Source organism: Labrus mixtus, chromosome 3 (assembly GCF_963584025.1).
Source record: "Labrus mixtus chromosome 3, fLabMix1.1, whole genome shotgun sequence".
In the NCBI taxonomy this organism is placed as follows: domain Eukaryota; kingdom Metazoa; phylum Chordata; class Actinopteri; order Labriformes; family Labridae; genus Labrus; species Labrus mixtus.
Window position 1 is genome coordinate 14,896,252 of NC_083614.1, and position 24,293 is coordinate 14,920,544.

Here is a 24,293-nt window from a genome sequence, read left to right on the forward strand (position 1 = left end):
TACGAGGCGAAGACATTTTCTCTGCAAGAAAAAGCTTCCAGGATAGGGACCAGAAACTTTCCAAAACTACTTCAAATATCATCTGTCCAAAACGCCTAATACGTATTTAAACTAAAGGCTGCAAAACAAAACTTGAAAAAGCACCTTGATTTTATGTCTTAAATGTACAGAGAAAAATACACCTACTGTTGCAAACCATGTTTAGCCCGTTGAAAAGTTTCGCTTAAAGCTTCAGAGTGCTTCATCGTTCAGAACATAGACGATCTTACCAGACAGAAACACCGCGTGCTGCTGCCTCGACCAATCCGGGGAGAGCGGGGAACCGTTGGTGTTTGAATTGTTCCTTGAAAACAGCGGCAGATGACAGCAGCTTGCAGCTCTCGCAAATATTACATATAAGTTAGTAAGCAAGCTACTTTACATCGCGCAAGAAGCTCTCTGGACTTCAGCCTTAACCTTTATCATCAATCGAACATGTCGAAAAAACAGATTTTCTATTCTGACAAGTACAACGACGAGGAGTTCGAGTACAGGTATGATTGACGTTGTTAGCTTCGTTGCTAAGCTAACGTCAGCTGGCGTCGTCAGTGAAGTAAAAATACAAAATGTTACAGCGTATCAAGTGATGTTTATCGTGTCTCAAAACAAGCAACTACTCGATAAAAACAACTGAGCTAACAGGTCCACTCCTCTGCTATATGTGGTAACTTTTTATCGTTTTGGTTCTGATGGTGTTGACGCTTTAAAACATGAAGTTTTTACTCCTGAAGCTTTTACAGTCAATGCTCGGTCAGCGCTAGATTTGTGTTTTTTTTGTACTTTTAGGTGTTTCTGAGGCTCTTTTTAAAGTAATTTTTAACGGTGTTATTTCCCATATATAGACATGTGGTGCTTCCAAAGCAGCTGTCTAAACTGGTGCCCTCCTCCCACCTGATGGCAGAAGACGAGTGGAGGGGACTGGGGGTGCAACAGAGCCAGGGCTGGATTCACTACATGATTCACAAACCGGGTGAGTTACCATGCACTATTGTCTTAAAACACCCCAACTGTACATGCAAATAGCTACTGGTCTGTCAGATTAGTGTAATAATCAGTAGTCCATATCCTATGCAAAACAAAAACATTGTCATGCTCAGCTAAAGTAAATGTCATTTTCTGCAATGGGGAGGGGCTTGGTCTGCCCAGAGGGAGGTTGTCAAAATTAGGTTTGCACATATTAAAGCTGGGGTTCCCAAACTTTTCAGCTTGCGACCCCCATTATGACGGTGATAGATACTTGGGACCCCACATTTGACACACTAGGTCAAAACACTGGCATTAAAACAGCAAACAATAGCCCAAACACCATTGTATTATTTTTGTAATTTATTGTAAGACTAATTTAAGACTATTTTTTTTACCTACTGTATTTTCAAATGAATGGGTGAAATATCAAATTTTAAACCATTTTCATATGTTTTTGAAAGGAATCTCGCGACCCTCCTAACAGTGTTCCGCGACTCCCCAGTGGGCCGCGACCCCCACTTTGGGAACCACTGTATTAAAGGAATACTTCACCTGTTGAAACATGAATCTGTATTGACATTAGGTCATTTATGTTGTAGAAATGTGAAATACATTTTGAAGTTGGTGCCTTCTTGACCGAGAAAAGGCAGAAAGTGTCTTTTTTAGCTCATGTGGATGAAAGACACCAAATCCCAGAATGCACAGCACTGCAGGTTACTCCCACTAAGGTCAGGTTTACAGACATTTACTACAACACATACTGCCGTTTCCTCAACTGATTCCGAGATTTCTTCCTGAAGGAATTGGCATCTTGGAAATTCCTGGCAGAAAACAGACTCTATGTCTGTGTCCATAGGCAAACAGTGAGAGTCTGCCCCAGCTCGAGCCGCCCCGGGCTCCTCGTCCTCACCGCTGCAGCCGAGGCAGGAGGCAGCAGCCGCCTCGCCGCTATATTGCCGCTCGTAGAGATATCCACGAACATCCGATTCGAGCACAAGACCTTCAAAATCCCCTTCATCCATATCAGTTTGAAGTTGAAACGTAATTTTTTTCGCTATTGACGGTTCTTATCAGCTTTCTCCACAGAGCCTGTTAGCATAGCTTCCAAGCAATATGGCGGATGTTAAGTTTCCATTCTGGGAGTGAGTTCCCACCCACTGATCTGTGATAAGTCTGAAGCTTCAGTGGTCGAAAATATGAGGAACTAGCGATGTAGTTTCACCCAGCTAACCACAACAGCCGTTGATGACGCAAAGTGACGTTTTTTGCGTCATCGGAGGCTCCTTTTCAGACAAGAAATACAAAGATTTACAGTCTCGGGAAAATGAGGGCGGGATGCACGACCATTCAAAAATACTACCAGGTTTCTAATGATACAAAGCTTAATGCAAATTGGTGAAGTATCCCTTTAATTAAAATCATGACACTTTATGGATTGCTTCAAATGTCTTTTGGCAAGAACAAGTTTGTGTAGGCCTATTCTTCTGGGATTTACCAAATTTTCAATTTCAAATGTCAAATTAATGTTATAATTGACAGCAATGTAATCCCTTTTTACTGTCCGGGTCCTGAGGGGACTCCAAGAGTATAAGCTTATACTCACGTATAACTGCGTTCATTATAGTCCAGTGTATGGAGTAATCAGTGTACTGTAAGGTAATGCTGATAAAAACCTCTCCTTTGCTTTACTCTCCAGAGCCACACATACTCCTTTTCAGAAGACCTCTCCCAAAGGATTAAACAGGAGCCATCTGTAAAACGCCTGCTAGTATTTTTTGCTGATTTTGGAAATTACATCTCTGACACACATCTCTACATATGTTCCAATGTATTGTGTAGACAACATTTTCTATTCTGATTTTTCTTTTACGTCTCCCTCAATTTTTAGAGGTAATGAGAGGCAAATGACTTTATTCCATTCCATCTGTACAATATGATGCTATTTTATGATAAGTATAATTTCCTCCTTTGATGCCATATTGTTGCGATCAATTTCTTTTCTGATAGGTCAAACCGTCTTATGGTTTCATTTTCCTCATGTCCATCCTTTTCTCAAGAGAGCTTTCTATGTTTTGAATATTTCCTGTTCTTTAAACTTGTTTGTGTTGTAAATATTATTTGTAGATATTATAAATTTTGAAAGTAAGTCACTGGTTGATTCAACCAGTTCTGTGTTGCTGAAAGAATGTAATAAAATGTACTTCCTCACATGTTTGCTCATTCATTTTTTCCCCCACCAAGTTGCAGAATTTATTTTTCTGTCATTTTAAGGAGTGGATGATTTTTCAGTCTGAGACATTGACAACCAGTGGAGTGACAAATTCGGAGTGTCTGATGCCCAGGGAGAAGGCTGGTGCTCTTGCTTTGTGAACAATCACTTTTTCTGGACTGTAAGTCCCAGGACCTGGTTTCTTGGTAGCATCTCTGGGTAAGCTGTGACGCCCCAGCATGGAAAATGCTGGCTGCCGGGTTAGATAAACACTGGGGTCTGTGCTGTTGTATCTGCAAGGCCCTGGTGTCTTGGCCAAATCCACAGATGGTCCCCCTGTGCTGTATCTACCTGACATGGTGTAGCTGGCACTGGCTGGCTTGTTTGGGACTTGAGGGCCCATGAGTGGAGGGAGAGAGTACTTGTTAGGAGCCGGTACTGAGTCGATGCTTCGGTAGTGAGTGCGAGCGCTCATTGTGTAGGACGGGGGTCTGCGCTGGAGGTTGCATGGTGGGGCTTTCTCAGGACTGTATGCACCTGGACCAGGTGTCTGGAGTAGCTCCTCTAGAAAACAAAAAAAAACTAGAATAACAAACAGCATATGGCAGGGATCGTGGTCAAAAAGGTGGTTCAGATTTTCCGTCGTAACATCTCAAACTACATCAAGAAGTATTGTCCAAAATAATTGTGCACTCTATTGGAGCTCTTAGTTTGGTTTTAGTGTAAATCAATACATCCTGACAACAACATATAAATTAACATGTGGGAGAAAAAAACTTGTGCATTAAGGACAATATTTTTCCTTTTAAAAAATAGAAACTTACTCTGAGTTTTCACTCTTCCCAACATTGAGTATGCAGGTGTTCCATCCCTTCCAAAACGAGTCATTTTTGCGTCAACATGATACTGAGGCCCCGGACTTGAGTCAACACAATACACTGCAAGGAAAGTACACATTTATGATCAAATCAATGTATCTTTTGTCACTCTGTTTTTGTCCTGCCATGCTTCTGAAATAAAGTTTCTGTATGAACATGAGAAAGTGAAGCTCATTTCAGAATTATGAAGTGTTGTCTCCCCCTACTGAATTTAATGTGACAGTACACCACTAAGGATGACCACCACTTAAAAGTTTAGGTCATTGGCGTACCGGTATATTAATTAAGGTTTAATGTCAAAGTTCTGACCAGGACTGTAACCAAAAGTGTAAGTACTCACGTGAATAACAACTTTGTAGTTAGTTGCTAATGTTAACAATAGAGTAAGAAATGAAGGACTCACTATTGTCACTCATCCTGCCATGAAAAGAATAGGCAGGGCTGGTTAGCTTAGTGAAGTCATGGCCAATAAATCCAATGGTGGGAGGAAGTCCATAACGTCCAGGCCCTGGCCCTATAGGGGAGAGAGAGAGAGAGAGTATTAAATAGAGAGATGGCCAACACACACACACACACACACACACACACACACACACACACACACACATTCACACACACTTTGAAGTACAATAACTTTACAGAACACAATGACAAAGATTATCAGAAAGGGAGAGTTTTACACTAAATCATGACTTGTATTAGAAGATATTTTGAGTCTATTTATTTGTCATATTGCTGATGTATCTGAAAGACAAGATGCTGTCCAGCGGTTTAACAGAAAAGAACCAACATATAAATACACCTTAACAAACAACCTCACAGAGAAGAAACCCTACTATAAACAAACATGCCTTCTAAAATTACTCAAAACAATTAATATAACAGCAGTTTAGATTTGAAAGAAAAACAAGCAATAAAAAAAGCAGCATATAGTTTGCACATGACATCAGCATTGAGGTGTTCAGGTACATGTGAGAAAGCAGAGCAGGAGGTAGCATATTTCACAGAAAATAACGAGTCCTGGCAGGTCTACACACTGACAAGTCCTTTACTTTGCTCAAGTCAACATATCCCCTTTGAAATCATGAAAACAACCAAGTATATGAAGTAGATATTAATATTAATGCCTTAATGCAGGGCAAACGCTTTTATACACATGGATTAGAAATTTAAATCATTGGACCTACCTTTTTCCCGTCCTGCAATAACTGGGTATTTTTTCTCCATTTGACTTTTTATTGAAGGGCTAGAACACTCAGGAACATCTCAACCGAGCCATAACTACAGAAATATCCATACTCTATTTCAGTCATGACAACAGGAAGCCCAAATAAATAATGATATTTAAGACCTTATCATAATGAAAAAAACTTTAACGCTTTGTTTTTGCATCTTTCCACAGGTGATTCCTCCTTTCCAGCAGTCAGGCAGCATACTTGTCAATTCAGTCATCAAATGAGCATTTCAGAAGAGCCTAACTCCTCAATCCATGTCAATCTTTTTGTTTTTTTCCTTCAGATTTCACTGTATTATACCTCCTGGCTGCAGCATCATACCTGTCCTGGACGACAGTGAAACCCAGACCCCTGGATGATCCAGAATCAATCCCTAATTTCCTCTGAAACAATCAGGAAACCTGAGCCGTATAATACATATTGAAGTGTCAGCAGCAGAGCAGGCTCTACACAAGACAGCGCTTTAATTATCTGCCTGTTTGTCCCTTTGTCCAGCAGCTTCCCATGTGGGGGGGCTCAGACTGATGAATAGCCCTACCTGCACAGAGTTGGATGTAAAGGTGCACTCAGCTGGTACTAAGGAACAATGTCATCACTCCGATTCGCTCTCATGTAATGCTAGCTCCCCCTGCAAACCAAGATCCCCCTTTCCCTCCTTTCTCTTTTTACTCTTTCTGCTCATCACAGTGTGGAGACTGGAGACACAATATCACTCTTCAGCCATGCATGCCGTTGCCACAGAGACTGCTGTAGACAGTTTGTTGAGTCCAGGTCCCCTGCACTGGTCCAATGCCAACAACGGAGCACAGTTTTTCCATTGAAGCTGGGGAGGTAAATCCTGCTGTATCTGTAACTTTCAACTTCAATTTCACACATTTCCATAAACACAGATGCAAGGTTGGATGAAGTGCAGCATACTTGGAGAAACCGAAGCCCGAACTAATATCAAAGATGTGACTTTGCTAGTCCAAGATGAAATTCCCTACAGTGACTTTAAGTATATCTTGTCCTATTTTCTTAATGTTCTGGTTTCTCTTCTTTAAATGAAGGTTAAACTAAATATGCAGATGCTGTTTGGCTGTCTTTGATCTCCTCTACTCCCATTTAATTATTACAAGTTGGGATTTTAAGGACTCATTTGAAGGCCTGAGTAGCCAGAGGCCACAGTAACTGAGAGGGTCGACAAGTGACATGTGCAGAAAACAAACATTAAACTTTAACAAGCTCTAACTCTCTCCCTGCTGTTGCTTCTGGTAACACATGCAGTCCACAGGGAAGCCTACAGATGTACAGTACACGGAGTTCATACATTTATATCCACATGCACATGATTTTTGTCTCTAAAGCAGAAGCAATCCAGAGTTCAGAGAGTCAGCTATCAGAGCAGAGAGCCCTCTGAAACAGACGGGCTGTAACACAGCTCACTGCTGACAGGAAATGATCTCCAGACTTAACTAGCCTTTCAAAGGAAATGGAGAAACACAGCTTTCAAACTAAAAAAAACTGCACTGCTGCTCCTCTGCTATTGAGGCAGTTCTTTGTACTCTGCAGCATCTGCAATGATCTTCCTGTTCTAAAAGCACAGGCAGAGGTTTTAGAAGTGTGATGGCATTAGCTAAAACAGAAGAAAGTGTGGTGAAAAGTGTAGAAGCCACCTTGTCTGCTAATTAACCACAGCAGCATCAAGCAAGAGAGTGTGAAGGCAACAAAGCCAGAACTTTGGATTGTATACAAATTTTATTCTTGTTTGTTTTAAAAAGCGCAATATCTGAAATGAATAGGGACTACATTGAATCAAATTTGGTCCATTTACATTAATTCAAAACGTAATTTTTGATTTTTCAGTTTATTGCTTTAAAAATTTAAATTGAACACAAACAAAAATAGCTTATGAACTGTACAATCAAATCTCAAGGTAGGTAAGGTGAAAGGTGACTTGAGAGTAGATGTTGTGGGTGTTTCGGTTGAATTCTTCCAGAAACACTTGAATTGATGCATCCTTGTGAACCCGAGGCCCACATACACTGAGCTTCTGTTCGCTTTGTGGCCTCAGTTGCATTTCAGTCCTCTTCTTTCCTCATGTTTCCTGTCAGTCTCTGCTGCGCTGTCTGTTAAATGCAAAAAGCTCCAAAAAAATTCAAAAAAAAAAAAGAAATACATTTGAGCTTATGTTTCTGTAAAGCATATGGTTAGCATATGTCTTTTACAGCAGGATACCAGCACAGGAATGTCATCAACAATTCAAGGAATGGGTTAAAGCTTGCTATGAAAGAACAAAAAATGCCTTTGACAGTATATATCTTTTGTTTGAACTCAAAGAACCATAAGAGTAAAGAGTAGACTGTATGAACGGGCAAAGAAAAACAAGAACAGAAAAAAACAAAACAAAACAAAAAAAAAACAGAAAATGATATGACCTCTAACTACAAATAAATACCACAGATAGAAAATAACAAAATATTTTGCTTACAGTCAGGTGTAATTACAAACATAAATACTTGATTATTACTTCTAGTGATTATAAAGGCAGTACAGTGAATAACAAAGACGCTATGGTGCCCAATGGTGACCAGGAGTTTGGACGAAGAGAAGTCTGGAGGACACTGGCTTTACAGCAACCGTACATAGTAACATCCAACCACGCACACATACGTATAAATGCATCCACACAGACTACATACAAAATGACACAACACACTCTCACACACACTTTTCTCCAGACTCCACCATCTCTTTCTTTCTTTCTGGCAGGGCAAGTCCCAAGACTCTTCTTTCTTTCCATTCACTAGCATATTCACAAATAATGTACAATTTGGAGGTGGGTATGGCCTCAGTCTTTCAGCGTTTCTGTGGACGACAAGAAACAGGACACGTTTTAAATGCAGGATTGTCTGAGATAATGTTAAACCTTTTTTAAAGAAGAATGTGCGACTTTTTGATCCAGTAGATGTCGCCCTTTAGCACCAGCATTAAACCGAAACGTACTGCTGTTTGGCGACACCTCCGTTATTCTGAAGCCTCCGCTCTCCTCCAGCGACACGCCTCCAACCACTCTCCACTCGCGCTCACATGAAGGAGTTATGAATTAGAACGCACCATAATAAAGCACTATTAAGCACAAGCGGTGGAAAAATTTTGTCCTTTGCTTGAGCTGCAAAAGCAGACTAATGTTAGCACACTTTGGTTCACTCATAGCTTCATTTTGCACATAAAGTGACACGGAATGACCGTGGTCTAAAGACACTGACATGACATTTAAATAAGCAGTGAGTAGGCTATGTTATTTTTAATTTCTCTAGTCCTTGAATAAAACAGCTTTATACACAAGGCCGTCCCGTCCATGTAATCATGATGTAAACACGGCCCGACAACAATACAGCTGGCAGGTTTCACGCTTCTCACTCATTGTAGACAGTCATGACTCAGAGAGACATGAGGATATATATATTGTATTTATGTGTAAAATGTTGCACGTTCTTCCTTTAACAGTGAAATATAAATCTCTAATGAGAACCTTTCAAGATCATTCCACACACAAAAATATCCGTAAATACAAATAAATACCTACTACTGACTCTAAGCTATTTAAACACAAGATTAAATCTTCCAGACATTCAGAAACCCTTAATAACATTGACACAAAAATATATAGACGGAGAAGATTGTACCATCGCTCAGGGATGTTCTTTGTGTCCAGTGTGGGCTGCTGGGTATTCGCTTGCAGGAGCACCTTCTGCTCTACATCCCCTCCACCCTCAGGAAGGTCAAACTGGTCCCCTCCGTCTGCATCAGCAAGGAAGGGCTCAGAGTCCGGGTCGTACTCGTAGGAGTAGTAGGACACCTCTGCCATGGAACCCTGCTCCTCCTCACCTGGAGACATTAGGGCAGGGTAAAAAGAACGAGAATGAGACTTTAGCAACAAAAAGAAGGCAAAACGTAAACCCTGAACATTTAACTGTTGCATTATTTCTTTCCTTGTTTGGTTTCCCCTGTGGACAAAAGATGTATGCCTGATGTTGTTTAGATTTTGATGTGGAGAGCATTTTTTAAACGTTGCTTTTCCCTCGTGCCTTTGGCTGCTAGTTCATCTTTGTTTGTGTGTGTATATGTACGGTTGGTGTATCGTCCTGTTTGTGCTCTCTAGTAGGAACAGGTGTATGTGTTGTATGGGGTGGTGTATGGTCCTTTTATAAATGTGTTTTGTATTTCATATGTTCTTTTGAACGTATTTGTTCAGTTTCATATCACAGCTAAATACACTTTGAAAACTTTGTTTTAGTAACATTCATACATCTGGTGTAGCCTACTACTAACAATTATGGCTATGCTGAAAGAGTAAACTTATTGATAAAGATACATTTAACAACATTGTGTCTTCGTCCGAATAATCCAAAAGCAAGATGTAGCTAGTTAGCAAGGCCAACATGAACGTTGCATTATAAGACATTTGTTTTACAAGTTGGGACACGGTTCAACATGAAAGACAAATCAAAGGTCAATCTTCTGTCTGGTTTTGTTCGGCTTATTAACCAGATAAAAAACTTCCAATAGTAGATTTTAGAATAACTGGTTGTTTAATTTTACAAAGAAAATAAACATTTTTCCTTTGTCATAACCCAAGGACATACAAAGTGTTTTTTTTTTTTGGTGAGCAGCTCTGGATGCAAACACGACTCCTGTTTGTTTACCAAATCTGAGGCTCTTTAAGTAGTACCCTAACACAGACAGTAGGGGTCCCTCTCTGCTTGATGTTGTGATCTCACATACTGACATACTGTTGTATACTACTTCAAAGTCACTATTGGTTTGATAAGTGTACAGCTCTTTTTTAAATATTTATTTTATGATGAATGGTATGGATGAATATCGCACTTTAAGGTAAGGATTAACCCCCCCCCCCCCCACACACACACACACACACACACACACACACACACACACACACACACACACACACACACACACACACACACACACACACACATTCCACAAATTGGAAAGTTTCTATGTATAAATTACATGCAGTCAAGGGAAAATCTCTTCTCAAATTAAGTGTGTGCATCCCCTAAACTGTATGATGATCTCTGGTAGAGTTCACTCATAAGACAAGTCTGCACATGGAAGCTAATTCCAGAGCTTCCTCCACTGTTCCAGTGGAAACTGTCATTTCCTTGGCACAGCCCGCCTTCACCTATTACATTCTGAGTGCACTTAGCGGGCATGTTGTCAGCAATCTAATGGTTTACAATGACAGTGTTTTCATAGTACTTTCAATTCAATCTAATCATCCCAGGGTTACCTTGTTGTAGGTTAGTGTGTGTTCACGTGTATGGATGAGTTTGGGTAGGTATGTTTTGCATGATGTAAAATGTGTGTGTGTGTGTGTGTGTGTGTGTGCAGCCTTCCTGCTGTTTGTGTGAAGTGTTAGCTTTTGAACTAAGGAGACCTTTGACTGAGAGCAGCTTTGTGAGCAGCAGCTACTGGGAGCTGCAGGCTGAGAAAACAAGTCAGTGCAGGCTGTGCCACATCACACACACACACACACGCGCACACACACGCACGCGCACACACGCACGCACGCACGCACGCACGCACGCACGCACGCACACACACAGACAGACACACACACACACACACACACACACACACAGACACGCACGCACACACACACACACACACACACACACAGACACACACACACACACACACACACACACAGACACGCACGCACACACACACACACACACAGACAGACACGCACGCACACACACACACAGACAGACACACACGCACACGCACACGCACACGCACACACACACACACACACACACACACACACACAGACCTTAATGTTACTTATCAGTAAAAACACATACAGCATATATGTACAGTATGCATGCTCAAGCAGCTTCTGATTAACAGTGCCCCTTTATATTTTTGTTGCCAAATGTGACACAGCCACATCCTCCCTTCACATGCAGCCAAACTTCCCTACAGGAATTCTCTGGCTGCCTCTCTGAAAGTGGTAGCTGTTCCAAGCTCATGGCAGAGCAACAATCAAGCCCGCAGTGTGAAACCTATCCTCCTATTTATCACACCGGTTGTAGACATGATGAGGTGGCTTGGGAATGTTCTGCCACATACCCCACCTAGGTATCTGCTCTTCTTGTCCTTTCTCTCTTCCAGCCCCGCTTTTTTTGCACTTTCATCTTGTCCCCTGTTCATCCCTCTTTGACTCTCTTTCTCCCCTTTCTTTGATTTCAGGCTCCACATCCCCCATGCACCCTTTCATCTCTTTGTCTCTCACTCTTTCTTCTTCCCGCCCTTGTGAACTCCCATAACCTACATCACAGAAGAAGTAACATGCAGCGTAATTAAATGCTACATACATATAACACATGACATGATTGACGTCTCAACTTTTTCCATTTTCCATTCCATTCCATTGAGCTGACACAGGAGCTCGGATTGACCTATTGATCCCTACAACAATCAAAGCTGTAGCATTCAGACGGCCGATAAAACATACTGCTGACTCAAATATGCTTAATCGAGAAACTTTCAACTTTGTGAGTGAGAGAGTCTGATATCTATTGAGTGCTACTGCCCCTGGTGCTGGTTATTTCTGGCCTAAACAGGCAGATGGAGCGAAAGTTTAAAAGCAGGAGAAAAAAGCAAGAGGTGATTTTGAAAAAATGTGAAGTGAGTGATAAATGGGCGTATGATTTGGGAAAGGTGCAGTTCTTAAGGTTACCTGTGTGTACGGGCACTGAGGGCTGCTCAGTTTCCTGGCGTGTTATGGGTTGCTTGTCCTCCACTGTGGGAGCCACTGGAAATAAAAACACACATTAGAGTATTCACATTTTATTCACAGCAGCTAAGGAAACTAGTAACAGAAACAACAGAGTTTCAGTGTTGCATAATCTAAATACTGCACAGAAGCATTATCCAGCCCACTGCGCAACACTTCTTGGCAAAATAATGATGTACACTTAGTCTCAACAGAGGCCTGCATCAAAACCCGTCCAGAAATAGCAGCCAGAGGGGCTGTGTGTGGAAACAAATTGTATCTTTTTCTTTTTCAAAACAGGAAAATGGTGGCAGGAATCTCCCCCACACAAGCATACACAAACAAACAATGTCGGGGAACTTGAAACAAAAATCTAATTCTTTTGATAAACTACAGCATGAACCACTTGGCACAAACTAAGGTCTTTTCCCACCAAAGTTTTGTCTATGCCTTTTTCCAATCTGCTCCACAACATGAAGGTCTCCTTTGTTGTTGGGCTGTGCGTCGGAAAGGAATGTGACAAGGATTTCAAAGGGCAGGACAAAAGCACTCTGTCATTTGGAGAGAGCCCTGTAATACAGCAGAGAGCAAAAAAAAAAAAAAAAAAAGGGGGGGGGTGGGGGGGGGGGGGGGGAGGAGGCTGCGGAGGGTTGTTCTCCTTAGAAAACTCATCCAGTAATCAGCTCAACACCTGAACAGCTGTTTCTACAGCTCAGATCACGGCACTCAGATGAGCGTAGACACACGTGCATGTGCGTGCAGACACACACATACAGATAAATGAACAATGGGCATGCGGACGATTACACACTCAGATTGTGATACATCAAAGACAACTGACTGCTTCCAATAAATTACACAAGATCACAAGAGATCGAGAGAACACACACCTATACAGACACATTTATTCCCTCTGGAGAGAGAAAAGTTGTGAGATGTTTTTTCAGTGTCTTTGATTTACAAAGCACCTATTGCATACATAAAAAGTCTACATATGTCATTAGTAGAGGTGGCGGGAAAAAATCGATTCAGCATAGTATCGCAATATTTTGTGTGGCGATATTTAATTGTGTCATGGCGGCCAAGTATCGATATTTTTGACATGCTTTTTTAATTTTTAAATGCTGAAGGGGTTGCACAATTAATTTTGAACAAGTTGCATTGTTAAGAATCCATGATAAAGTTTGATTAGACTGAGATACTAACAGTTCAGATTGTGAGGAGCATGCAGCCTTTTATAGGGTTTTACTTTGATCACAGTGTTGGTCCGTCTGGGGGCTCGACTCCCATTGTGTGATGAAAGACAGATCTTAAAGACAGATGCGAGCAGAAAGAGTAGAAGTATAAGAATATCTTTCATTTTCCAAAATAAAGTAAAATGTAGACATCTCAATTACAATTTCCTAAAAGTCTTAAAGTGTTTCTAATGATAATGAAGCTGAATGCCTTTTGCCACATTGACTCAGTCGGACATTGTGTCCATGTTAGCCAATTTGTTGTTTTGCCCTAACAAATCCTTGCTGAACTTTCAGTCCTGCCAGTGTAATTTTCTATTGCCACAGCACAAATAAAATAGAATTCACCTTGACTGTCATTGCTATAAAACAAAACCCAGATAGCATTAAAGTGTGTGAGTTAATGTGTCACTTAAAGCCACCCAAATTCGGAGCACCCATAGTCTAGCGGTTATGTCGCGAGCCCCTTGTACAGAGGCTAGAGTACTCATCCCAGTGGCCGTTAGTTCAAATTCAACCTCGGCCCTTTGCTGCATGTCATCCCCAACTCTTTCCTCCCAACATCTCCTGTCTCTCTTCAGCTGTCCTATCTAATAAAGGCAACCCCCCCCCCCCCAAAAATAAACTTTTAAAAGCCCAAATAAAGAAGGGGAGGTGAGAGAGAGGAAGTGCATCTTCACCAGCAGTATTAAGCTGAGTGTCTGCAGGTTAGATGTCAGAGGTATTGGTAAGAGTTGCTTGGGATGGTAAACATTAATTTGAATACAATGTGTATTGGCTACAACCAAACTTGAAGCTGCTGAGGGTCTGTGTTGGCAGAGTAAACCTGCTTGTCTTAGCACATCAAGTTCTTTCTTTCAAGTTTCAAGCTTTTGTTGATTGTAAAAACAGTCCTACATTTCTCCAGTACAGCTGAAGCGGCAACCTGCTGTGCCGAGGCCTCATGTTGCAGTTAAAACTCTAGCTGTGCTCCTCACACTAGAAGAAGGAATCTACCTGTGTTGGCAGTGACCACAGTACAAGAGTGACTCTTCACACTGTTAACTCCAGAAAGGGCTCCTAAACATCTTTTGCATGTATGATTGATTAAATGTCATCTATCTAATGAGGGACAAGGACTGCAAATTAGCCATGGCTAGAAGTACTATATACATTGCATCTGTTGCACTTTAATTAGATGTAACAATGCCTACATGTATTGTCCCTGACAAATATACAGAAATAAAATAAATAAACATCACTGTTTAAACTACCCTCAGTCATGACATTGTTTAAATTAATATATTTGAATATTCCTTGAAAAGTCTTACAACATTTTTCATTCCAGGAATATATTTATTTCATTAAAAAAAGGCCCTTTTATGAATTTGAGACCCTAACCCTCTAAAATTCTCTGAACGTCCCCGGCAGCTAATGTCCTCAAAAAAATCTTACAAAAGCTGCCCTTACATGAGCACTGGGACTCTGCGTCGCGCCACCATCTTTGTTTTAAGTTGTTTTCATCCCCACTTTAGTTTTTCATGTAGCTACAGTGGGTAGTGAGTTCACTATTTAAGACATGACATCTCCCGTTTTAACCTTACCTGCTTAGCGCTGATTCGTCAACAGACTATGTGGTCTTAAAGCAGGGTATAGCAGTGCAAGCAGCAGCATGAATGAATGGAGTGTGACTTTTATAATAAAGAGAGCTCTTACTGTGAGGACACTGGGTCAACGGAACCTGCTTGATACGTGTCCCATTTCGACAGGCAAACACCTCCATCTGGCACTGGTTCTGGTAGAGCTGCCCGTCCGACCCACAAACTGGCTCCCCATCGTAACCGCAGTCCCTGTAGCAAGTGCAGCGCTCAAACTGCTCCTCCTCCAGACATCCGAACACATTATTGCATTGGTTGGCCTGCACAAAACCTGAAATAAAAAAACATTTTTTTTTTTAAAAGATTGATGGAAGTTGGGCATCTGTTAATCATTAGACTCCTAGCACAAGTCTCACCTATCCACTGATTGGTTGAACTTTCCACCTCGTTGCAAGTGGGTCCATCGCAGAGCTCCCGTGCCAGCGGACTGCTCTCGCTAACATTGTAGAACCGGGTGGCCTCGAAGGCTACAAAACAAGCACAGACCCACACCAGCACGTTCACACATCCACACACACAAAACAATGATGACACTCACCATAACTGCATCATAAACTTCCCCATTTCCACTAAAAAAGAAGTCACTTCATAAATCATGGTAAGTTAGACAGTTTTCCAACTCTCTGTCTTTAAACAGTGGTACTAAAAATATTCATCAGAGGCACACCTGGTTCATAGTAGTCATAGATCTTAACCGGAACAGGCGCTGTCTTGCCCACAATGTATTCCCTGACAGCTTGGAAGGCCACACACGTCATACACTGGCTGGGAATCTATGAAAGGTTGACAAACAAAGAAAAATAAGTACAAAAACATCCAACAGATAAAATAGACTTTGAACTGACACTGACTCCTGATGACCACAACATGGAGGAACTAGAATTAAACCCACCTCATCAAAGTAGAACAACACTTTCCTCCCGTTCAGCTCATATCGCTTTAGACCCACTCGCTTGTCCATCAGCAGCTGTTGAGGCAGGTGGGAGAAAAATCGAGCTTAACTTTTGGAGATAGAACACAATAGGACTCAAGTCACTCTGTTAGGGTAAACATTATGGTCTGGCTCAGTGCTGGAATTGGTTCAGAAAATGTGTAGGTTATCTTGTATGTATGCATATAGCAAACTACATGCTTAGAGTATGAATCTGAAACTTAAATGTAAACTCAAAATGTACGCCTGAGGTACAGTACCCCCCAACTATTAGAGTCAACATGGTAGAATAAAAACATATGCACTTCACCGTGACAACATGGCCATCAGTGAAAATATACAGCACAGGTCATCTAATTAGCTCGACCTAAATGACTTGAAATCAACAGAGGATCATTGTTTTTCTCTGGGACAGCCCAATCTCTGATTTATACCAAGAATGGTGGTTATGTACCCTTTTCACAAATTGGGTGGATATAGCTGGATCAGACATGCATGACCATATCTTGTTAATTTTACTTTTTGAATGAGAAATGTGGAAGTTGTTTACTGCAAATTTGAGAGTATACATAGGGAGCCAGCAGAGTTAATTTCCCCCGTGGGGGGCTTTTTCATTCTGTCAAAGGTGGCAGCCTTTGGAGAGTAGGGGTTTATGAGGTGCTCAGCCTGAGCTGGCGCCATCGAGACACACACACAGACACACACATACACACAAACAGAGATGCACACACCAGACAAGTTGTCCTTGTGTTAAAAAAAAAAAAAGCATTGTTTTCTATCTAGCAACTAAACACTGACAATGACGTCCCATAGCTCAAACATTATATGTTCAATGTGTCCCCAGATGTTAAATTAAGCTCATTATATTGGGTGATAAGAGGCTGTGGTTATTCTCAATCAGTCACTGGACAAATCATTCATGACTTCAGCTTCCATGAAAGCATCTAGACATGACTGCAGAAGCCAAGCTTGCCACCATAAATTGAGGAATGCAAGTGGCAGTCAGGCAGGCAGCAGTAAAACTCCAAGGGAGGCCAGCAGGAGTGTAAACTGAGCTTGTTAGCCACTGCAACTCAGGTCAGCCTCGACCGACACACACACACTGTGAGTGAGTATGTGTGTGTGCAAGTGTTTAACATCTCCCCAGGTAGCCAGAGAGGTGGCTCTTTTAAACTTGGAAGCCTGCAGACTAAGGCCCATAATTATCTAGTAATGAGGGACAAGCTTCTGATGGGTGGCTGGGGAGCTGACCAGGATCCTGCCCTTACATTTAACATCACTTTCTCTCATTCACAATAACTAAACCATTCTTCAAATGGCCTGTCAATCCTTTTACCATTGCTCCTTCAGTCTAATCTACTGTCCATTAACATGTATTTCTGTTCCCTCTGCCGTTCTAAATTACACAAGTTTTATTTAAGGTCCATCATGAGGTTGCAATGAGGTGTGTGTGTGTGTGTGTGTGTGTGTGTGTGTGTGTGTTTGCTCTTGTAGGCACTGAGAGGTCAAACAGCCTCTAAACCCGAGACATTGTAACTCCACAGGGCCTGAGTTGACTGGTCTTTCTCCTTTATACATGAAAAAACACCATAAAAATCCCCTTCACCTTAATGACCATTCCATGTGACAAAGACACACAAAAACACACATGAAATACTTTCCCATTGCACATGTGTGTAACACACAGCAGTTAGAAACTAAGCCTTTTTAGGATTGGCTCTGTCCAGAAATTTCAATGGAGAGAATGACCAGTGAGCATGTGAGTCCCTCGACCCCAATAAATACTTCTTCCTCCCAACACCAACAATCAATATGCATATCCATAGTATTAATGTGTGTTTTTATGAAAGTTGCCAAAGGATGCATACTGGTCGAGGTGAATGTTTGATATTGGAGTTTTCAAAAAAGTCTGCAATTAAATGATAAAAAATGGTTGAATGCCATGAAAATACTGCTTTTCATACAGCTGCCTGCAGATGTGGACCCATCTGTCTCTTTCTACCTGCCTTTCTGTTTGGTCACTTACTTACAACATGTAATGCCTGGCTAGCAATCTGCCAGCCACTAACTTAAAGCAACAATTTGTTTCAAAGGGTTTCTATAATATTAAGAGGATGTACTACATATCAACATTTTGAAAGTATGTGCATGTATACTCATGTGGTTGCATACCCTCTCCAGGCTTTCAACATCTGCCCGGAATCCAGAAATCATCGGAACTTCAATGACAGCCATATTTGACGAGCCTGAATGAAGCCACCTAGACAGAGAATGAGAGTAAGTTTGAAAATGGCCGATCGTATCTGGCAGAGCTTTACATATGTGCCAAGCCAACGTCTTTGTACATGTTGTGTTTATTTGTACCTGGCACAGACTTCTAAAGATATGTGGAAATCCATTTTGTCCTGGTAAGCCGCCGGGTCATCGTCATCAATGGGTGCCCGCCGCTTGCGGTTAAGTTCAGAGCGGTTGTCTGCACGGCTACGCGGACGCGAGGAAGGGTGACGGGGATTTGATGAAGAGGAGGAGGGAGGCTGTTGGTGTCGCTCCTGAAAAGGCTCTTTCAGGTCCACCTTGAGCAGGAAGGCTGGCTTGGATACTGGGTCAGGTAGGTTGTAAGACACATCGATCTACAGACAAAGAAAATGAAATGGGAGTACATTGTTGAAGATTGATATCCATCTAAATACTAAATGTAGTTTATGTATTTCCATTAAACTTGGTACAGGCATTCATGGTGCCCTATTGACTTCCTTGATCCCCTGGCTTTTCCTGTGAAAAGATATCACAACATCTACAAGACAGAACCCCAGATGTACAGACATTTATGTTAATCAAAGGATTGATCCCCCTGATCACATGGTAATCTCCTAAATGTTTCTCTAGTGCCACCATGAGGATTACATCTGTGGTTGTTTAGTGTAATAATGAGTCAAAGACTATTTGATGAATAGTTACAACTTTTGTACATCCATTCAGGTCACCTTTAGGAAGAATTATTACTTTGCTCTTAACTAATAATCTAATGCTAATTTTAGGCCAAATATCATGACGTATTACTCTGAAGTGTTATATCTGCAAACCCAATGACTTCTTATTAAGTTCTTTTATGTCATTTCCATTTGGACATTAGGTGTTAAGTTAGTACTTCAGCTACTATTCCCAATCCCCCTCCTTACATAATTAGGGGCGGCAGTAGCTCAGTCTGTAGGGATTTGGGTTGTGAACCGGAGGGTCGCCAGTTCAAGTGGTGCTTGTTTTATTTATTTAACTGTCTCCTTTAGTCGATGTTTCTATTTTATTGTCTCTGTCTTCTTGATGTATTGCTACATTGTTGTTTTTATTTTCATAGTTTGAATAGGATTTTATTGTTGTGTGTTTTACTGTTGTGCTGTTTATACTCTGGTGAGTACATTGTGACGTTGGTTTTAAAGGTGCTTCATAAATAAACTTCAATTGTAATAATTATCATGAAAAAAGAAATTGTGTAAAACTTCCTTCAACATTTTTGGCCTCATTGATTGCCTTCGTCCTAGTTGCAAAGTGAAATGTACTTTTTGTTCTCTTGTCCTTGTATCACACACACAAAATGTCAGACCATAGTCCCGATTTTTTCTCTATGTCTGAAATACGCAGATAGACTGCAGTACCTGTTAACACAAAATGTGCTTTAGCTTGCTGAATTTGTGTTAAAAGGTCTTCAACAGTGCTTTATGTTTCATTTACAAAACTATAGCAGCTTAAAAAGGTGTTTGACATTCTAATGTCTAAAAAGCAACCTTGTGTTGATCTTGTGGTTTGTCATTGTTTGACCTGTTCTGTGATATATTTGTGTTTTTCTTTCATTATGTTGTATCTGCTTTGTTCTTCAGAGGCTTGTAAGCCCATGTAAGCTGGGCCCCGTTTTTGGTACATGACATGTTAAAAATCTACTTCTACTACTGCTATTACTACTAGTAGTTTGAGTTCAAATATTTAGGACCTCCAGCCTGGAGAGGACTAAAAAGTTGGGGGGGGGGGGGGGGGGGGGGGAGAGAAATAGTCAGCCCTTAATAGCATAAACCACAAATCATTTTCACTGGCCACAAGACATGCATTCAGAAGTCTTCTATTTCAGCCTGAGGACAACGTCTTGCTTTGATGCTCTTTTAAATTTCACAGAAGATTATTATACCCAGACCTGTACACATTCTGAATAAATCATCCACACTGATTTGAGACCTTTGCAAAGCTACTAAATAATGATCCCGAGGCACAGGACGTATACTCATCACATACAGTGCGTCTTCAACACACACTCAGGCCGGTCTCTTTGATTGCCCGCTCTTGTATTTCATTAGAGCCCAGGTGCTGCTGGCCTGAGGGCCTGTCAGAGGAGTGTGTTGACGCACGGAGAGGTGTGGATGGAGAGAAAGTAGAGAGGGCTGGGAGTGTGAAGAAAGGAAATGTGTGTTTGTGTGTATGAAACTTGCTGAGGTGAACAAGTTGGAAGATGTTTCAGGCACTGTGCAGCAGAGACACAACATCCACTGCTTTGTAGCTGGCTCTGCCTCAGTCAAATTTAAGCCCCCCCCCCCCAAAAAAAAAGGTAAACATCTTCTCTTCCATTTATTCATTTGTTTGGTTTTAAAGCAGGCAAATGTTTAAACATGGGTGATAAGACAAGAGGACAGAATATCACCCAGAAGAAGGAAAAAACTTCTACTGTTTATGAAAGGGGGTTCTGTTTGTCTGTACCAAGGTAGGATGTAAACAGAATCATGACCAGGGGGCCACAGGAATCAACACTTTCCAAAGCAACTACTAAACTCTACCAGATTACTCCAATTTACAAAGAGGAATCTGGGCATTGGGAGGCGACAAAAAAAAACCCCTCTGGTATCACCAGATTCTTGTTGTAAGCAGATGAAGTTAGCATGACATCATGGTTTGATTTCCAACCATGTGAGAGCTTATACTTTTAAGTTATATATTACCTGCATGAGACAGCAGCCTTCTCCTTTTGCGCTGACAAAAAGGCCTGTGGGGATACTGGGGATCTGGGAAATAAAAGAGAGACAGAGGAAAGAAGAGAAACAAAGAGAGTCAGAGGAGGCAGAGAGAGGTGAATGAGTCATTTATCAAGTGAATGAATGCTGTAGGCTGCTGCACTGCCACTAGTGCCTCCCTGGCTACCAACCAGCAGGCCTTAATTGCCCCCAATTAAGCTGACACCACTAATCACAGCAGAGGAACATGCCCAGCAGAGAAATACTGCTCTCTCACCTGAGCCGCTCTGGCTGTCTACAGGAGCACTTTTACTCACACAGCAGGGCTGACCTGACGCCACAGTGCTCCGGCTAAGGTTGTTCTTGCCCACACTTCAAGTTTGTAATGTGTGGGCAACCAGGCTAATAAAACAGAGTTATTAAATCAACAGACCAACAAGGTGCTTTTGGGAAATCCAGCCCAGTTTGGTTTGGCAGTGTGGAAAGGTCTTGGCTGCTAAACAGCCGAACATAGAAACCCAGAGATTAATGTTTCATTCCAAAGCATGGCTCTGGTGAGTACTGCTATCATAAATCACTGTATTAAAGAGGGAAATGTTTCTAGAGTGCATCAAAGCAATAAGGTTCACAAGTGGAAATAAAAAAATAATCTTTTCAATCAATCCATTTGATTTAACTGAGCATCCCCCATTAAAGAATACATTTTAATTTGTAATCTTTGGTTCTCTTTAGCTTTGCTATTACCTTGGCACTTTGTAGGAGTTTTTTGTTGTCTCTGTTAAGTTCAATTGTCTCCTGGAAGTCGAGGTTGGTGGATGCCAGTGAGATGGTGAGGTTGACCCCCCCAACATAGGACAGGATGGCATACTCTGACAGAGCCTGGAGAGCTACACAGGTGTCCTGTACAGGGGTTTAGGACAATGACAATTAGGCTTCTGGATAGATGAAGCATATTCTGACTGAAGTAGTAATGGCTTATGTTCATTCATTTTCAGAGGTTCATAAAGTATAAATAAATAAACACATTAAAAAAATGAACATACATTTTACGGACAAAGGTTCAAACATTAACAAAGGGGCTTTCAACAAGAGAGTAAACAAATAAAAAATAACTTTTGTCATTTATTCTACTGCTAATTATATTTTCAAATAGAGAGAAAGTACAGGGAAAAGGGGAAAAAACTGTGTTTTCTAAAAATATCATTGAATGATGCTGCAAAAATCTATGAAAAAAAAAAAAAAAGAGACGTCCGAGAAATAGGGATACCTGCGTGGATGAGAAGCCACCCAATGCATTCCTCTGCTGGGAGAGCCATTTGACCACAGGCAGGGCAGAAGCCACATCCCCAAGGAGGGTGTAGGTCAGAAGACCATAGGCTGTCATCTCCACCTCTGCTGACACCACTGGGAAAAAGCAAGTTCATTTGTTTTTAAAATTCTAATTTTAATTTTGGGCAATCAGACAATATCAGATCTGACCAAGGGAACACAAGGGAGCAGTAACTGATTCTTCTAATAAAACTCATAGTTAGGAGAATGTTAAATGTTACACTTGAGCAGTATACCTGACTGAGACAGGCCATCACTGAAGCCCATGAAAGTGTCTTCATCTGTCATAGTGCTGCCAGTCAGACTCCAGTGAGTGAGTCCATCTACAAAGACAAACAAAGTCAGATAGAGACATAGGAGGTGAAGGGGCGGCATTCCTGTATCAAATGACTCATTGTATCAATATCCTAGCTGTGTGAATCTTTTAGCAGCTATGCAGACAAACCCTGTGCCTTCATTACACTTGGGGATAGAAATTATTGTGATCAAGCAAAAACATTTTGTGTCCCCCTAAATTATGTTGAATCTGCCAAAACTTGCAGAAAGCTTCAGTCAAGGGGAAGAGAAGGAAATGGCCAGAGGAACCCAACAGTGAGATAAGAAACAGAGAGGGAAAGGGAGGAGTGGACTGAATGAAAGCTGGTGGACATCAGCAGCTCTTTTTACAGTTACCGTACTTCTGTCATAGAACCTGTGCCTGACTGCTTGTTTAAACCACAAGGAGCCTCAAGGTAGAGGCGGTGACAGGTCTGTGCTGTTGTACTGTTGCAGTACCTTGTGTGATGGCCATGTGGTTTAGGCGGCGCAGCGCCAGCGGAGCGTAAGGGCTGCGGAGTAGAGCCAAAGCGTAAGCAGACAGGGCCGTGGTGTAAGGGTCATCAGCAGAGTAGGTGTTGCTCTCCAGGAAATCCTTGGCTTTGGCCACTGCAACTTTCTCTTCCTGGGCCAGAGGCGACACATAAATTGTTTTAATAAAGATTTTGCTCAATAGCTTCATACTGTACAGAATGTTAATTTTTTAGGATTTGTGATTGGTTGTTGATGTATATATCTGCAGTACAACTTCTGATATACAGGAGTGACTCAGCTAATGAAACTGAAAATTTGAAAATTCTTTCCCGAATCCCGTCTCAGTATTTGTGGAGTTTTCATATTAACACTGTCAAAAGAACATTTGTTTGCTCAAGCAGAAACCAAGAGATTTGAAGCAAATGAGAAAGAAGTCAAAACTGCAGTTCTTCTTGTGGCCACTTTAGGCTGGCTACAAACATGAGTCAATCCCAATAAGACTCCACATTTAGTATTCAATTGTATAGCAGAACTTAAAGGGTTTACAACATGTTAAAAACATTTTGTTTTAATATCTAATAGTTGTAACCAAGACAACTACACAAAGTTGAGTATTACTAACCTGGATGGATGACAAAAAAGCTTAAAGTTATGTATAATTAGGGGCATGTTCATCATATTGTTCCTATTAAAGGCTTTGTTGTGCAGAATGTTGTACAATAATGTGGACTGCTGGCACGTAAGCTTGTGAAGTGTTTCTGATACATTCATTTATGTGCTATTCCAGAGCAGTCAGGAATGCTGTTGGCTTTTTCAACAAGACAACAGGCTTTTCTGACGAAAAAAGACAGGTTATTTTCAGTTACCAAGTAATGTTTTCAGTGGCACACCCACAGGAGATGCTGGGATGCAAATCTGCTATTCTTCACAAGCTCTTTTAGTTTCCTACGTCTGATAAATGACTGTAGCTAGCTACCTCCACAAATATAATGACATTGTGAGGGAAACGTGATGGTTAACTAGCTCGGTATCCAGCTAGTGAATGAGGAAAAAGCACGGGCTGTTTAGCTTTGACAACCTATGTTTGGTAACTTCTTGCTACACTCCAGCAGCACCATCTAGTCTCTAAATAATCACTTCTGATCCTCCCAAACATGGCGGCAGCCAAAATGCTGACTCAAGGCATTAAAACTGCAGTCAATATACCAATGTGTGACATCACAGAGGTTTGTCCATTATTTATAGGCCTACAGGCTGGATTTGTACA

The 24,293-nt window shown here is 41.3% G+C and overlaps 3 protein-coding genes across 3 annotated transcripts in view; 1 reads left to right on the plus strand and 2 right to left on the minus strand.

The window, feature by feature from the left end:
• The first annotated feature begins 313 nt into the window (after positions 1–313).
• cks2 (CDC28 protein kinase regulatory subunit 2) lies at positions 314–3,215 on the plus strand. Its single transcript, XM_061033156.1, has 3 exons — positions 314–533; positions 882–1,009; positions 2,702–3,215. The coding sequence occupies exons 1-3, from the start codon at positions 475–477 to the stop codon at positions 2,743–2,745; spliced, it is 231 nt and encodes a 76-aa protein (XP_060889139.1). The 5' UTR covers positions 314–474; the 3' UTR covers positions 2,746–3,215.
• Positions 3,216–3,290: 75 nt separating this feature from the next.
• Positions 3,291–4,508, minus strand: cimap1d (CIMAP1 family member D). The gene is made up of 3 exons (XM_061034799.1): positions 4,496–4,508; positions 4,007–4,152; positions 3,291–3,773 (listed from the first exon to the last, which is right to left on the minus strand). Exons 1-3 carry the CDS (start codon positions 4,506–4,508, stop codon positions 3,291–3,293), a joined length of 642 nt encoding a protein of 213 aa, XP_060890782.1.
• Positions 4,509–7,045: 2,537 nt separating this feature from the next.
• The window catches only part of cpamd8 (C3 and PZP like alpha-2-macroglobulin domain containing 8), a 44,356-nt gene continuing 27,108 nt past the window's right edge, over positions 7,046–24,293 (minus strand). Inside the window, exons 31-44 of the mRNA XM_061033154.1 lie at positions 23,012–23,177; positions 22,474–22,560; positions 22,176–22,312; positions 21,653–21,808; positions 20,897–20,959; positions 18,285–18,550; positions 18,093–18,180; positions 15,882–15,956; positions 15,657–15,762; positions 15,346–15,456; positions 15,048–15,260; positions 12,082–12,156; positions 8,996–9,197; positions 7,046–8,174 (exon numbers count right to left, since the gene is read on the minus strand). Coding sequence (XP_060889137.1) covers position 8,174; positions 8,996–9,197; positions 12,082–12,156; positions 15,048–15,260; positions 15,346–15,456; positions 15,657–15,762; positions 15,882–15,956; positions 18,093–18,180; positions 18,285–18,550; positions 20,897–20,959; positions 21,653–21,808; positions 22,176–22,312; positions 22,474–22,560; positions 23,012–23,177 — 1,746 coding nt within the window. The 3' untranslated portion in view covers positions 7,046–8,173. The remainder of the gene's footprint in view (positions 8,175–8,995; positions 9,198–12,081; positions 12,157–15,047; positions 15,261–15,345; positions 15,457–15,656; positions 15,763–15,881; positions 15,957–18,092; positions 18,181–18,284; positions 18,551–20,896; positions 20,960–21,652; positions 21,809–22,175; positions 22,313–22,473; positions 22,561–23,011; positions 23,178–24,293) is intronic.